The sequence below is a fragment of the Melanerpes formicivorus genome, unplaced genomic scaffold (genome assembly GCF_026170545.1).
Source record: "Melanerpes formicivorus ecotype bairdi unplaced genomic scaffold, bMelFor1.0.p_v2 SCAF_1, whole genome shotgun sequence".
NCBI classification, from domain to species: domain Eukaryota; kingdom Metazoa; phylum Chordata; class Aves; order Piciformes; family Picidae; genus Melanerpes; species Melanerpes formicivorus.
In genome coordinates, this window is record NW_027142353.1 from 43,033,650 (window position 1) to 43,047,988 (window position 14,339).

Sequence of the window (14,339 nt, forward strand, 5' to 3'; positions counted from 1 at the left end):
AGTGATTCAGTTCAGTAGTCTGACATCACATCTTAAGTTTATAAAATTAGGGAATTTTGTCATCACTATGCAGACAATTCCCAAGTCTCGCAGATTCTTGGCCTCCAATTCTCTATCACAGTGGTTTCAGTTAGCTGTTAGGACTCCAGGTGTGATTGCATTTATCAGTAATTACTGCCTAGCTAAAAACTAAACAGGGAAGCAGTGCTTTAAGGACAGAGTATATCTAAGAGAACTTTTTTCCCAGCACACTTCAGCTTCAGCTTCTCCCAGAAGCTAGTTGAGCTCTCACAGCACCACACCTTGCTTTGAAGGTGAAGATGCCAAACAGGTTGGCTTTCCCTCCGGGAAGGAGGTGGGTTCAGAGCACACTGGCTCCTTCCTCATTGGGTACTGCCACTGGTTCCCCAGCTCTCCATGCACCCTGCCAGGGAGATAAATAGATTTCTTAGGTGGTGGGTGGCCTCTGTAGTGCTAATCACAGCTTGGCTGTAGTGGTATTGTTTGCTGTTATTTATCTTGTAGTATAAAAAGTTTTTTAGGGACTTCTCTCTCTTCTGTGGTGCATGAGTGTGATAGAGAACTCATCGGACAGAGCTGCTGATTCAAAGTGGCACAGTAGTTGCAACAACAAGGCACTGCATAGAGGACCATGGGAAAAGTCAGAAGTATCCTTCTTTTGTGCCTCAGCTTTCTTTTAGTCCATGTAAGAGGTAAGTGATCTTTCCCTTGGCTTATTTCTAGGATAAGATTGTTAAAAACTGGGGGGAAAAAAATCCAAAAATCTAAACACCAGCCCCTAGAAAAGTACTCTTGTTTACTTAGAAATGCTTGCTGGCATTATTTTTGTTTGCTACGCTTTCATGAGAAGCATTCTAGAGTGCTTAGATAAGTACTTCTGCAGTTCCTAAAGGAATATGTATCTTTTGGATCATTGCTCATAATAGCAATGCTAGTTGGAAATTTTTTATATAATTTCTTGTTTTATCTTTAGCATTGCTCTCCTAAAATTATACAAGCTTGAATTTGAGTATAAATTTTTTTTTAATGGAAGCTGTAAAATGAGAACTTCCAGGAGAATTCATTCTTTCCAAAGAAATCCTTAGTCAAATACTGACTTCATATTTTTAAAGCTTTTCTTGGTTATTGGCATATAATGAAATATATTCATTACATTGTAAAAACAAATTCTGATTCAGTTTAAAGGTGCTCATGCTTTCATGTTGGTTCTCATGCTTTAATAATTACAAATTAATAATTTATAAACCTCAGCCAACATATTCCTGAATATATAAAATCCACATACCAGCATACTTACCTACCTTTTTTTCATGAAGGATTAATGAAGAATTCTATGAAATTTTAATGTATTTTGCAATGAATCAATAGTGCTTGGGAAAATGTTTTCCTTTCACATCAAGTCAGTTTCCTATGCTCTAACATAATTTTCTTTTAGCAAAACATTGTGTAAAACATTTTTGATACCAAACCAAGCGCACCTCATGTGCATTAGCATTACTTCAGAAACTTGTAGCACAGTTTGACTGCAGGAAGAAATCAGTAGCTTCTGCTTCTCACCCTCCCACCACCCTCAATTTAAATGGAGTTCCTAGGAGATCTTGCAGTGATGGGCAGTGAAAAAGTCTTGTCTTAAATTACTACCATAGTTCCATTTTAACAAATAGGGAAGTACTATAGAGATCTTCAGCAACTAAAATAGCCTAGAAACAGGCGAGCAGTAGGACTGTGCTGGCCTGCCCTGTAACAGCAATGATTCACCCAGTGTCTCATCACTGGAATGCAGATTTTCTTGTTCTGGATGAATCCCTTCTGTGGTATATTATTGTTTAAGCCATCTGAACATGGGCAAGCCAATTTTCACACATGCTATCATTTTAATTACATGGATGGTCAGCCTAACCATTCTTGCTTTATACATGTGTTAATTTAGAGCGAGTTCAGGCCCTACTTTGGAGAAGGCATCATTGCTGAAAGCCACTTGTAGGCTTTGGACAGAGTCTTATGATGGTGGAAACTATTTAATCCACATTGGAAAGCAAAATTAATTATTCTAAATCTATGGGAAGAGCCACTAGATTTTATCATCAAGTTATTTATCATGTTTCAAGGGATGTTTACAGGAACTTCATCTCAGTCCTAATAAAGACATGATGTGAAAAAAGCTTGGTCATGTTGGTGAAAAGCTGATCTAAATCCTTATGGTAAGAATGCCTATATGCCTCTTATATGCATCCTTAATTCTTAATCTAAGATGTAATCATCTGTGCTAACCTCTAGAAACTACTGTGCCACCATGGCCAGGCCAGATCACATTACTGCTCTTATCATCTAGCATTTCTTTTTTTGTCTGACTATCTTCAGTTATTTGGCTAGACTCCCTTGATGGACACATCTCAGCAAAAGTGTGGCATAACCAAGGACCACAAGATGCATTAAGTGTGCTCCATTGGGTAGTTTTCACTGGAGTGAATAGACAGAATGAGAAAGATTAAAATCACAGAATCACAGAACCACAGAATTTCAGGGGCTGGAAGGAACCTCTAAAGATCATCTAGTCCAATCCCTCTGCCAGAACAGGATCACCCACACCAGATCACACAGGAATGCATCCAGGCAAGTTTTCAATATCTACAGGCAGGGACACTCCACAACCTTCCTGGGCAGCCTTTGCCAGTGCTCCATCACCCTCACAGTGAAAAAATTCCTCATATTTACATGAAACTTCCTATGTCTCAACTTTCACGCATTGCCCCTTGTCCTGTCATTGGGAACTACCGAGAAGAGCCTAGCTCCATCCTCTCAGGATCCTCACTGTGCTGTTTTTGTTATACTGCTCCATCAAACCCCAGTCCTCACTGTTGCTCCATGTGAGGTGCCTGCAGTGGTACTTTGAGGCCTTTAAGAAAAAACTGAGTCACAGAAGAATATAATCACAGAATCATAGAATCAATAAGGTTGGAAAAGACCTCTGAGATCATCAAGTCCAACCTATCACCCAACACCTCATGACTAACTAAACCATGGCACCAAGTGCCATGTCCAATACTTTTTGAACACCTCCAGGGACAGTGACTTCACCCTTTCCCTGGGCAGCCCATTCCAACAGGCAATCACTCTTCCAGGGAAGAACTTTCTCCTTACCTCAAGCCTAAACTTCCCCTGGTGCAGCTTGAGACTTTGTCCTCTTGTTCTGGTGTTGGCTGCCTGGGAGAAGCGACCAACCCCCTCCTGTCTACAACTGCCTTTCAGGTGGTTGTAGAGAGCAATAAGGTCTCCCTTGAGCCTCCTCTTCTCCAGGCCAAAGAACCCCATCTCCCTCAGCCACTCCTCATAGGGCTTGTGCTTGAGGCATCTAACCAGCCTCGTTGCCCTTCTCTGGAAAAATTCAAGTGTCTCAATATCCTTCTTAAATTGAGAGGCCCAGAACTGGACACAGTACTCGAGGTGTGGCCTAACCAGTGCAGTGTACAGAGGCAGAATGACTTCCCTGCTTCCGCTGGCCACACTATTTCTAATGCAGGCCAGGATGCCATTGGCCTTCTTGGCCACCTGGGCACACTGCTGACTCATGTTCAGGTGGCTGTCAAATAGTACCCCCAGGTCCCTTTCTACCTGGCTGCTCTCCAGCCACTCTAACCCCAACCTATAGCACTGCATGGGGTTGTTGTGACCAAAGTGCAGCACCCAGCACTTGAACTTGTTGAATGTCATCATGTTGGACTCTGCCCATCTGTCCAGCCTATCAACGTCTCTCTGGAGAGCCCTTTTATCCTCTAACAGATCAACATCTGCTCCCAACTTGGTGTCATCTGCAAACTTACTAATGGTGGACTCCATCCCTTCATCCAGATCATCAATAAAGATGTTGAACAGGATGGGGCCCAACACTGATCCCTGGGGGACACCTGCACCTCCTCCTGCCTCATTGTTGAAAGTAGAGGCAAAGAAGGTGTTTACTACCTCAGCCTTTTCCTCATCTGTCGTGGGTTTGGGAGGAAGGCCCAGCCTTCTTCCCCCCACAAAATGAAGGAAAAAAATGACCACAGCTAACCACAGCCAGAGAAGCAAAAAGGGATGCTGTATTTACAAGCAGTATTAGAGAATGCAGGGTATATATACACAATTTACAGTATTTACAATATATACACAGAAATATACAGCAAAGTAATACAGGAACAAAATTCCCCTCCCCCTGCTGGAGGAGGGTTCCCCCCCTGTACCCCCTTCTCTCCCCTTTTTCCCCAGAGAGGGTTAGAAAAAGAGGAAAGGAGCACTTGTTAATTAAAAGCAGTTATAAATTAGAGCAAAATGTTAGTAGGTTTGCAGGCCTCACGCTTATCAGTCCAAGGTCAGTCTGGCAGAGAGCCTAGAAGCCACAAGCTGCGAAAAGGGAGGAGGGAAAGTGAACTGAGGAAAGTCTCAGCTGGACTCAAAACTTAAAGCTGCACTCTACCAATCCACCAAGGAAATCCGTTTAGACCTGTCCTTTGTTTACAAAACATTCAGCCATAGTGTCCCTTTCTTAAAGGCACAGCCTCAAACGGTCACACTCATCTTTACTTACAATGTTCTGCTCCAGGTCTAATAAGGAGTGGAGGTTCTTCTTGCCTCTCTTTGTAGCATTAATATATTTAAAAAAATGCTTTTTATTGTCTTTCACAGCAGTGGCCAGCTTGAGTTCTAACTGGACTTTTGCCCCTCTAATTATTCTCCTACATGATCTAACAACATCCTTAAGCATATCTCGAATTGCCTGTTCAATATCTTTATTGATGATCTGGATGCGAGTATTGAGTCCATCATCAGTAAATTTGAAGACGACACCAAGCTGGGGGCAGGTGTTGAGCTGTTAGAGGGCAGCAGAGCTCTGCAGAGGGACCTAGACAGGCTGGACAAATGGGCGGAGTCCAACAGCATGAGATTTAACACATCCAAGTGCCGGGTTCTGCACATTGGCCACAGCAACCCCATGCAGTGCTACAGGCTGGGGCTGGAGTGGCTGGAGAGCAGCCAGGTAGAAAGGGACCTGGGGATAGTGGTTGTAAGTAGAATGAACATGAGCCTGCAGTGTGTCCAGGTGGCCAAGAATGCCAATGACATCCTAGCCTGCATCAGGAGCAGCAGGAGCAGGGAAGTCATTCTGTCCCTGTACACTGCACTGGTTAGGCCACACCTCGAGTACTGTGCCCAGTTCTGGGCCCCTCAGTTTAGGAAGGAAGTTGAGTTGCTGGAACGTGTCCAGAGAAGGGCAACAAGGCTGGTGAGGGGTTTGGAGCACAAGCCCTCTGAGGAGAGGCTGAGGGAGCTGGTGTTGCTTATCCTGGTGAAGAGGAGGCTCAGGGGAGACCTTATTGCTCTCTACAACTACGTGAAGGGAGGTTGTAGCCAGATGGGGATTGGTCTTTTCTCCCAGGCAACCAGCTCCAGAACAAGAGGACACAGTCTCAAGCTGCACCAGGGGAGGTTTAGGCTGAATGTTTGCAAGAAATTCTTCTCAGAGAGAGTGATTGCCCATTGGAATGGGCTGCCCAGGGAGGAGGTGGAGTCACCATCACTGGAGGTGTTTAAGAGGGTACTGGATGAGGCGCTTGGTGCCATGCCTTAGTTGATTAGATAGTGTTGGGTGATGGGTTGGACTTGAGGATCTTGAAGGTCTTTTCCTACCGGGTCTATTCTATTCTATTCTATTCTATGCTATGCTATGCTATGCTATGCTATGCCATGCCATGCCATGCCATGCCATGCCATGCCATGCTATGCTATACTATGCTATTCTACGATTCTGGACGCCCTTGTTCTTAAGGGCTGCTACCCAGTGTACTCTCCGAATTAGTTGCTTAAATAACCAGTCCTAAGTCCCTCAGAAGGGCCTGAGGAGTCCTCCTGAGTCCTTCAGGAGGATCAGAAAGGTCCAGGAATGGACCAGAAAATTGTAATTTTTTTAATTTAATCCCATAATTTTGCTATCTCTTTGTAAACTGGCAGCAAGGCCAACTCAGTTTCTTTTCTCCCTCCTTTCGGCTCTCCGGAGGGAGTCCCTTATCTGGTAACAATGGAGGAGTAGGTCTGTTTGTGGCTTTTGGAGGCCTAACTAATTTTCCCTACACAATCTTGGCCTGCTTAGGCCTAATGGAAGGGAGACAACAAGAGAGGGGAAAAAACAAGCACCAGGATTTGTGGTTTAGTCTGGTTGGGGGAAGGTTTGTTAGTTTTTTTCATGTATCCCATATATGTATTAGGTGTTAAGGATTCATGAATTCTGTATTTTCCTGTATATTTCTGAATATAATGCTGTATTTCTCTCCAAGTTTATGAGAGCATCTTTATTGTATGTCTTTCAGGAGTAAAATTATTTCTGTCCACTTTTTAAGCTAAGACTTCTGTGTATGTGCTGAGGCACTCATCATATCAGCAAGGATATATCAGAGAAAAAAATCTGTTGCTGGGTGTCAAAAACTATCTCACTCCAAATACCAGGGCTGCTATCACCTGTAGGCGTGTCAGTGCTATCATCCAATGGTGTGATTGCACTTTGATAAGAGGACATATGTGAACTGGTTGAAATGCTAAAGCAACAGTAGACCAGAACTGGAGAAGAGCCAGCAACCCATTACTCAGCTTCTTGGGTTCACTTCTCAAACATTGCTTCCACATTTCACATGTCTGTTAGCAGTGCCCAAACTACTTGTTTTCAGTATGTGTTTTTCCATCATTTGCATCAGCAATTATCATTCCCTTCCCATCCCACTGAGGGTAATAATTTTTACTTTTTACACCCGCAATCCTTTCAGGATCAAAAATCAATAAAAGCATGCCTTTCTATGAATGTTTGTCTCATGGTTAGGAGGGAAATTCAGACTGCTTTTACAAGAGTCTGTCTTTGTTTTCACAAGGGGGATGACAGCTATGAGTATTATGGGAAAATACTATCTAAGATCTGAAAGATGGCCATCCCAACTGAAAGAAAATTTGAATGGGTTACAAAAATATAACAGTCCCACTTACACTGTATAATATTTGCCTGTCATCAATGCATTTTTTAATTCATGAGGAATTTATTTTAAAAGCCAAATCACAGCAGCGTATTTTCAAAAGGCGACAATGAAAACAAGAGCCAGAGTAGGCATTACAGTATCACAGTATAACCAAGGTTGGAAGAGACCTCAAAGATCATTGAGTCCAACCTGTCACCACAGACCTCATGGCTAGACCATGGCACCAAGTGCCACATCCAATCCCCTCTTGAACACCTCCAGGGACGGTGACTCCACCACCTCCCTGGGCAGCACATTCCAATGACAAACGACTTGCTCGGTGAAGAACTTTCTCCCCACCTCGAGCCTAAACTTCCCCTGGCACAGCTTGAGACTGTGTCCCCTTGTTCTGGTGCTGGTTGCCAGAGAGAAGAGACCAACCCCTTCCTGGCTACAATCTCCCTTTAGGAAGTTGTAGAGAGCAATGTGGTCTCCCCTGAGCCTCCTCTACTCGAGGCTAAACAATCCCTCAGCCTCTCCTCATAGGGTTTGTGCTCAAGGCCTCTCACCAGCCTTCTTGCCCTTCTATGGAAAAATTCAAGTGTCTCGATGTCCTTCTTAAACTGAGGGGCCCAGAACTGGACACAGTACTCAAGGTGTGGCCTAACCAGTGCAGAGTACAAGGGCAGAATGACTTCCCTGCTCCTGCTGGCCACACCATTCTTAATGCAGGCCAGGATGCCATTGGCCTTTTTGGCCACCTGGGCAAACTGCTGGCTCATGTTCAGGTGGCGGTAAACCACTACCCCCAGGTCCCTTTCTGTTTGGCAGCTCTCCAGCCACTCTGACCCCAACCTATAGCTCTGCATGGGGTTGTTGTGGCGAAAGTGCACACCCGGCACTAGGATTTGTTGAATGCCATCATGTTGGACTTTGCCCATCTGTCCAGTCAGTCGAGGTCCTTCTGCAGAGCCCTTCTGCCCTCTAACAGATCAACAACTGCTCAACAACTGTCTCAATCCCCTCATCCAGATCATCAATAAAGATATTGAACAGGATGGGGCCCAGCACTGATCCCTGGGGGAACGCCACTGGTGACCGGCCTCCAGCTGGATGTGGCACAATTCACCACCACTCTCTAGGCTCAGCCCTCCAGCCAGTTCCTAACCCAACATGGTGTTGCTGTCCAAGCCACGAGCTGACAGCTTGGACAGGAGTTTACTATGGGGGACGGTGTCAAAGGCCTTGCTGAGGTCCAGGTAGACTACATCCACAGGCCTCCCCACATCCACCAGATGGGTCACCTGATCATAGAAGAAGATCAGGTTGGTCAGGCAGGACCTGCCCTTCCTAAATCCATGTTGGCTGGACCCAAGCCCTTGGCCATCCTTCAGGTGAGCAGTTATTGCCACCAAGATGATCTGCTCCATAATTTTCCCTGTCACTGAGGTCAGGCTGACTGGCCTGTAGTTTCCAGGTTCCTCCATCCGCCCCTTCTTGTGGATGGGGATCACATTGGCCAGTTTCCAGTCTTCTGGGATCTCTCCAGTGAGCCAGGACTGTAGGGAAATGATGGAGAGAGGCTTGGCCAGCATATCTGCCAGCTCTCTCAGCACCCTAGCATGGATCCCATTTGGTCCCACGGACTTGTGAGTGTCCAAGTGGCTCAGCAGGTCCCAAACTAATTCCTCATGGATTTCTGGGGCAATACACTGCTCCCTGACCCCATCACCCAGCTCAGGAGGCCACTTGTCCAGAACTCCTGCCTTACTGTTAAAGATTGAGGCAAAGAAGGTATTCAGGACCTCAGCCTTTTCCTCATCTTCAGTTATAGTGTTCCCCTCCCAGTCTAATAAGGAGTGGAGGTTCTTCTTGCCCTTCTTTTTAGTGTTAATATATTTGTAAAAATGCTTTTTATTATCTCTCACAGAGGTGGCCAACTTAAGTTCTAACTTGGCCTTTGCCTCTCTAATTTTTCTCCTACATAATCTAACAACTTCCTTAAACATATCACAAGTAGCCTCCCCCTCCTTCCAAAGGTGATACACCCTCTTTTTTCCCCTTAATGCCTTCTGGAGCTGCTTGCCCATCCAGGCTGGTCACCTTCCCCGCCGGCTCATCTTTCGGCACATGGGAACTGCCACTTCCTGTGCCTTCAAGAGCTCCTGTTTGAAGTAGGTCCAACCATACTTGACCCCTCAATTCTTGAGGGCTGCTACCCAGGGAACTTTGCAAATAAGTTTCTTAAACAAGCTGAAGTTTGCCCTCCGGAAGTCTAAGGTGAGGGTTCCGTTAGTGCTCCTCCCTATCTACCTGCATATTGAAAACTGCACTATCTCATGATCACTGCACCCTAGACAGCCTCCCATCGTCACATCTCCCACCAGCTCTTCTCTATTGGAGAGCAGCAGGTCGAGCAGAGCCTGACCACTGGTAGGCTTGCTTAACAGCTGCATCAGGAAGCTGTCCTCCATGCGATCCAGGAATCTTCTAGCCAGGTGGTACTTAGGGAGTGAGTAGTCACTCAGAGAGCTTAACATAGCTGTTGACTGTGCTGCACTACAGGGATTCAGTAAGAACACTCATACAGGTCTCTTTTTTGAGCCCATCTTATGTAGTATCACCATTATTAAGCCTGACACTCTCAGACTAATTGACTCAAAAGAGCTGACAGCTTGACCAGCCACACAAGGACAGAGAAAAAAGTTGTTTGAACAGCTCATGCTGCAGCTTAAGTGCCACTTCCTTGTGACACAAGTCTGAAAATCTGAATTTCAATAAGCTGCCCAGCCACATGGTGCTGCTTCATAAGAGCTCCCATCGCTTTGTCAGCCTGTAATTTTACAGCACACATCAGCTTCTTCTGCACTCACTTTGAAGCAAAATGTGAAAATTATATGTATTTTATAAAAATATCAGGGCATATCACATCATAAATAGTTACCTTTGAACAGATGTTGTTTTTCCACGGCAAAGCAAACACCATAGAATCAGAAGATTTTCTTTCATGTTTGATGGACCACGCTGCACAGACCTAAAAGCATACTGCCACTCTTGCTTTAATAGCACATCTTATTATCTGGTAATTATTTAAATGTGTTATTTTATTAATAAGTAAGAGAGACCTTTTCATTTCCCTTGAATTCAAACTATAAACAGAAGTGGCCTAGCAAAAAGCATGAAGCAAATAATCAGGTCCATACACTGTTGTCTACAGACTAAAACTTTGATTTAATTACAGATTTTAAAGCATGCTCATTTTCCACCCCAACATCAAGAGGTTGTAATGGCAATTGTTGTTTATGGAATGAAAGGGCTACAATGGGTGTGTGTGTGTGTTTGTGTTTAAAAAAGGTACAGTAATCTCATCAGGAAATATGGATCATGGTGGTACTACATCAAAGAAAGTGTACCCACTCATTGGCATTTTATCCAAATCATCCAGTCTGGGGTGTAGACCTTATTGTTCTCCCATTTTTCCTACATGAGTAATTTCCTTTAAACAAACTTAATTGCTCCCTGTATAAAGTTGGGCTGGTAAATTGGTATATTCCGAACCACATACCTAGGAGAATATATCCTGCTTTCCCATTATAAGGGGAATATATCTCATGACTGTATAATAATCACAAATTATCTATACAAAGAATAACTTGCTATTTCAGCTAAAGAGAACATAAAATGTGTCCCAAGAGTGATTTGCTCCTTTTTAGAAAATCTGTATTCTCATTTGTGAATCACCCACTTCTTTCTCAGTCTCTGCCAGCTTCATGTTTTAAACTCATTGTATTCACAAAACAATTCTAACAATTCTTTTCAATTATACTTAAGAATTTTTTTTTTGGTTGTTCTCACTTTTAAATAATGTAAACCAAACTTATTTTCCCTCTCTATCTAGCACACTTTTATAAGTTGCTTTTAATTCATTTGTTATACCAGTAATCTCATCCCAATCATACAACTAATAGCAATGCACTCAAAGACTATTAATTTAATCATATTAACAACAAAAGATTTATCTAACATACATGTGCAGGTATGTCTTTAAGATGCATGTCCATGCACGTGTATATACACATATAAACACATTTTCTTATGGATCTTTGTTTCATTTTTAATCCTGGACTATGTATATTATATTTTTGAGGAAATAGTTTAATTTGCTCTATAGTCTGATTCTTATTTAGAAATAATCATGCTCTCTTATCTAAATATGCATCATTTTTAATGGTCACAAGTTGTGTTCAAATAGATCCAGTGCAGGACTGAGCCTACTTAGGGAGCTTAAAAACTGCTGAGTGATGCCATGGTAGGCTTTTATCAGAAAACATCTGACTAGAGTTGCAATGATGAACAGGTAACATACACCTACATAACCCAGCCCTGTTCTTTGTGAATCTTCCTCAAAGCTTTGGGATAACAGAACCTTATGTCAGCTACACAGCCAATGGGTCATGGATCCATTTAACATTTAGGTCACAAATTCAACCATAGGCAAAGGACACTGCTTTCTCTCTTTTTTATGACTGGATATTTTAGTCACATTCTCAGAAGACTAATATGAGCAAAAGTTTGCAAACATTACATGCATATGTGGTTGAGGATACCACCTTGCGTAAGATTCTGTTGGCAGGGTGAGATGACTTCAGCTCCATGATGCTTCATCTTAGATTCAAGGAAAACTACCAGGAGTTTGTTCTGCATCTCTGTGGGAAACATCAACCCTAAGTGCTTCAGCCACTGTTCAGAGGGCTGACCAATTCCTTAGCTGCATAGAGCAAAACAGTAACATTCCATGTGAGCCAAGAACAACATCCTTATGTTGGCACCCTTTGACTGGAACATGCTGCAGAAGCCACCTCCTTGCCATGCCAGCACCTCTTATTGGGAAAAGATCTTAGCTTATATATGTGGTTGGATTTTACTGGTTAACAAAGAATATATAAACAGCCACTCTGAGTAATAGGTATCTTGGATTAGGGCTTCAGTTAAGGACTTAGGTTATGGATCTTCAGTTAAGGCTGCTAGGGACTACTGCTTCTGTTAGTTAGCTATTTCTGGCTAAGGCTTCAGTGTAGGGATGCTGCTAGGGATATGCTCATGACTTCTGTTAGCTGCTTCATCTGTTAAGGGCTTTTGGAAGTTCTTCTCTAAGTGTGACTCTGAGACTCTGTGATGCTGGGGATTCTACAATGCAGCAATGAAGGACTTCTGGGAGGACTTCTGAGATTCTTTGCTCTCTGCATTTCTGGAATCTTGTTGCTATATGGCAGCAACAGAATGCCTTCATTCATTACCCCATGGCCCCCATATCGGGAAGAAACCCAACACCTAACAGTCTACACAGTAGAGCAAGCGACCTAATAAGAATTTTATCTCACCAGCCTGAACACGTGATTTCAAAAAGGTTCATAGAATGTATGGACATAAGTAAAAGCAAATGTCTACCTGAGAGAATCATGCCTGTAAAAAGAAAGGTAGCAACTTTGAAATCTGTTACGATGTTTTGGTGTTTGACTTTATGGAGTCTATTCTTCTCAGGCTGCCACAGAGAAGTCTGCTGTTAGCTGGGTAGGCCAGAGCTACACTTCAGACTTTTAATGGCACAGCTGCATGGGTTGGGTGGCGATGAGAGAATTACATTCCAAATAAGACTGTCCATGCCAGAAAAAGTCCTGCTGTTAGTGGAGTTCATCATGTTTGAACAGCTGGTAAAACATAATTAAAATGGGTCCTTTCACAATACAAATTCTATATCCATTGGGAAGGCTTGCTTTCTTAGCATTTCCTCATTTGCAGATAAGGACTGTTATAGAATAGAATAGAATAGAATAGAATAGAATAGAATAGAATAGACCAGACCAGGTTGGAAGAGACCTTTGAGATCATCGCATCCAACCTATCAGCCAACCCACCTAATCAACTAAACCATGCAACCAAGCACCCTATCAAGTCTCCTCCTAAACACCTCCAATGATGGTGACTCCACCTCCTCCCTGGGCAGCCCATTCCAATGGCCAATCGCTCTCTCTGTGTAGAAATTCTTCCTAACATCCAGCCTAAACCTCCCCTGGCGCAACTTGAGACTGTGTCTTCTTTCTGTGCTGGTTGCCTGGGAGAAGAGACCAACCTCTGCTCATCTACAACCTCCCCTCAGGTAGCTGTAGAGAGCAATGAGGTCTCCCCTGAGCCTCCTCCTCTCCAGGCTAAGCAACCCCAGCTCCCTCAGCCTTTCTTCATAGGGCTTGTCTTCCAAACCCCTCACCAGCCTCATTGCCCTTTTCTGGGCATGTTCCAGCAAGTCAGCATCCTTCCTAAACTGAGGGGCCCAGAACTGGACACAGTACTGGAGGTGTGGCCTAAGCAGTGCAGTGTACAGGGGCAGAATGACCTCCCTGCTCCTGCTGGCCACACTGTTCTTGATACAGACCAGGATGCCATTGGCCATCTTTGCTGCCTGGGCACACTGCAGGCTCATGTTTAGCCTAGCATCGACCAGTACCCCCAGGTCCCTCTCTGCCTGGCTGCTCTCCAGCCACTCTGACCCCAGTCTGTAGCACTGCATAGGGTTGCTGTGGCCAATGTGCAGAACCCGGCACATGGATGTGTTAAATCTCATACCGTTGGATTCTGCCCATCTGTCCAGCCTGTCGAGGTCCATCAGGCTGCAGCTTACAGGCATTTTTTCAAATTCTGTTATGAGCCAGTGTAGACTACCCAACTATACCAACATTTTTACTTCTATGTAAAAAACAGAGATGGTCCCAGAAGAAAGGCTAGAAATGGTGCCAAGAAATTTTGCCAAGCCCAAAGCAATCATGACAGTAATAACTCTGAGATAATACTTCCTGCATAGCTAAATATCTTCATGACTTTATCCAGGTTAAAAGCAAAAAACAAAGAACACAAAGCAAAACCCCCAAAATGACACAAAAACCTCCAACCAAATAAAAATACCCCAAAGGAACAAAGGTGTTTTCTAACCACTAAAATTTCTTTCATTCTCATTTTCATCAGTATATTTCCAGTTGTTTCTGTTATGGAAGGTGGTCCAATAAAAGAGACCATTTTTATACATGGAAAATTTATTTCTTTCAGTCTATTCTATGAGGAAGCTTGACTAATTTGTTTCCTCTGTCATTTATCTTCAGAGTTCCCTGAAGTGACTGCAGTTCCAATTGAGCCAAACCTTCTCCAAGTCTCTAATGTGTTTTTGCTCTTAGACCCACCATTTTGTAGATTAAATCTGAGCTGTTCAGCTATTTAACCATCTGTTATGCTCTCAAATTAGATTCTTAAAGTGCCTAGGTGCGGTCACAGAAATGGTAATAAGCATTTAAAATT

At 43.5% G+C, this 14,339-nt stretch overlaps 1 protein-coding gene across 2 annotated transcripts in view; it reads left to right on the forward strand.

Moving 5' to 3' along the window:
• Nucleotides 1-402: 402 nt before the first annotated feature.
• The window catches only part of XG (Xg glycoprotein (Xg blood group)), a 32,213-nt gene continuing 18,276 nt past the window's right edge, over nt 403-14,339 (forward strand). Inside the window, exon 1 of one of the 2 annotated variants that reach the window (XM_068141598.1) lies at nt 403-713. In XM_068141598.1, coding sequence (XP_067997699.1) covers nt 653-713 — 61 coding nt within the window. In that variant the 5' untranslated portion in view covers nt 403-652. The remainder of the gene's footprint in view (nt 714-14,339) is intronic. The other variant, XM_068141589.1, reaches the window with a different exon arrangement.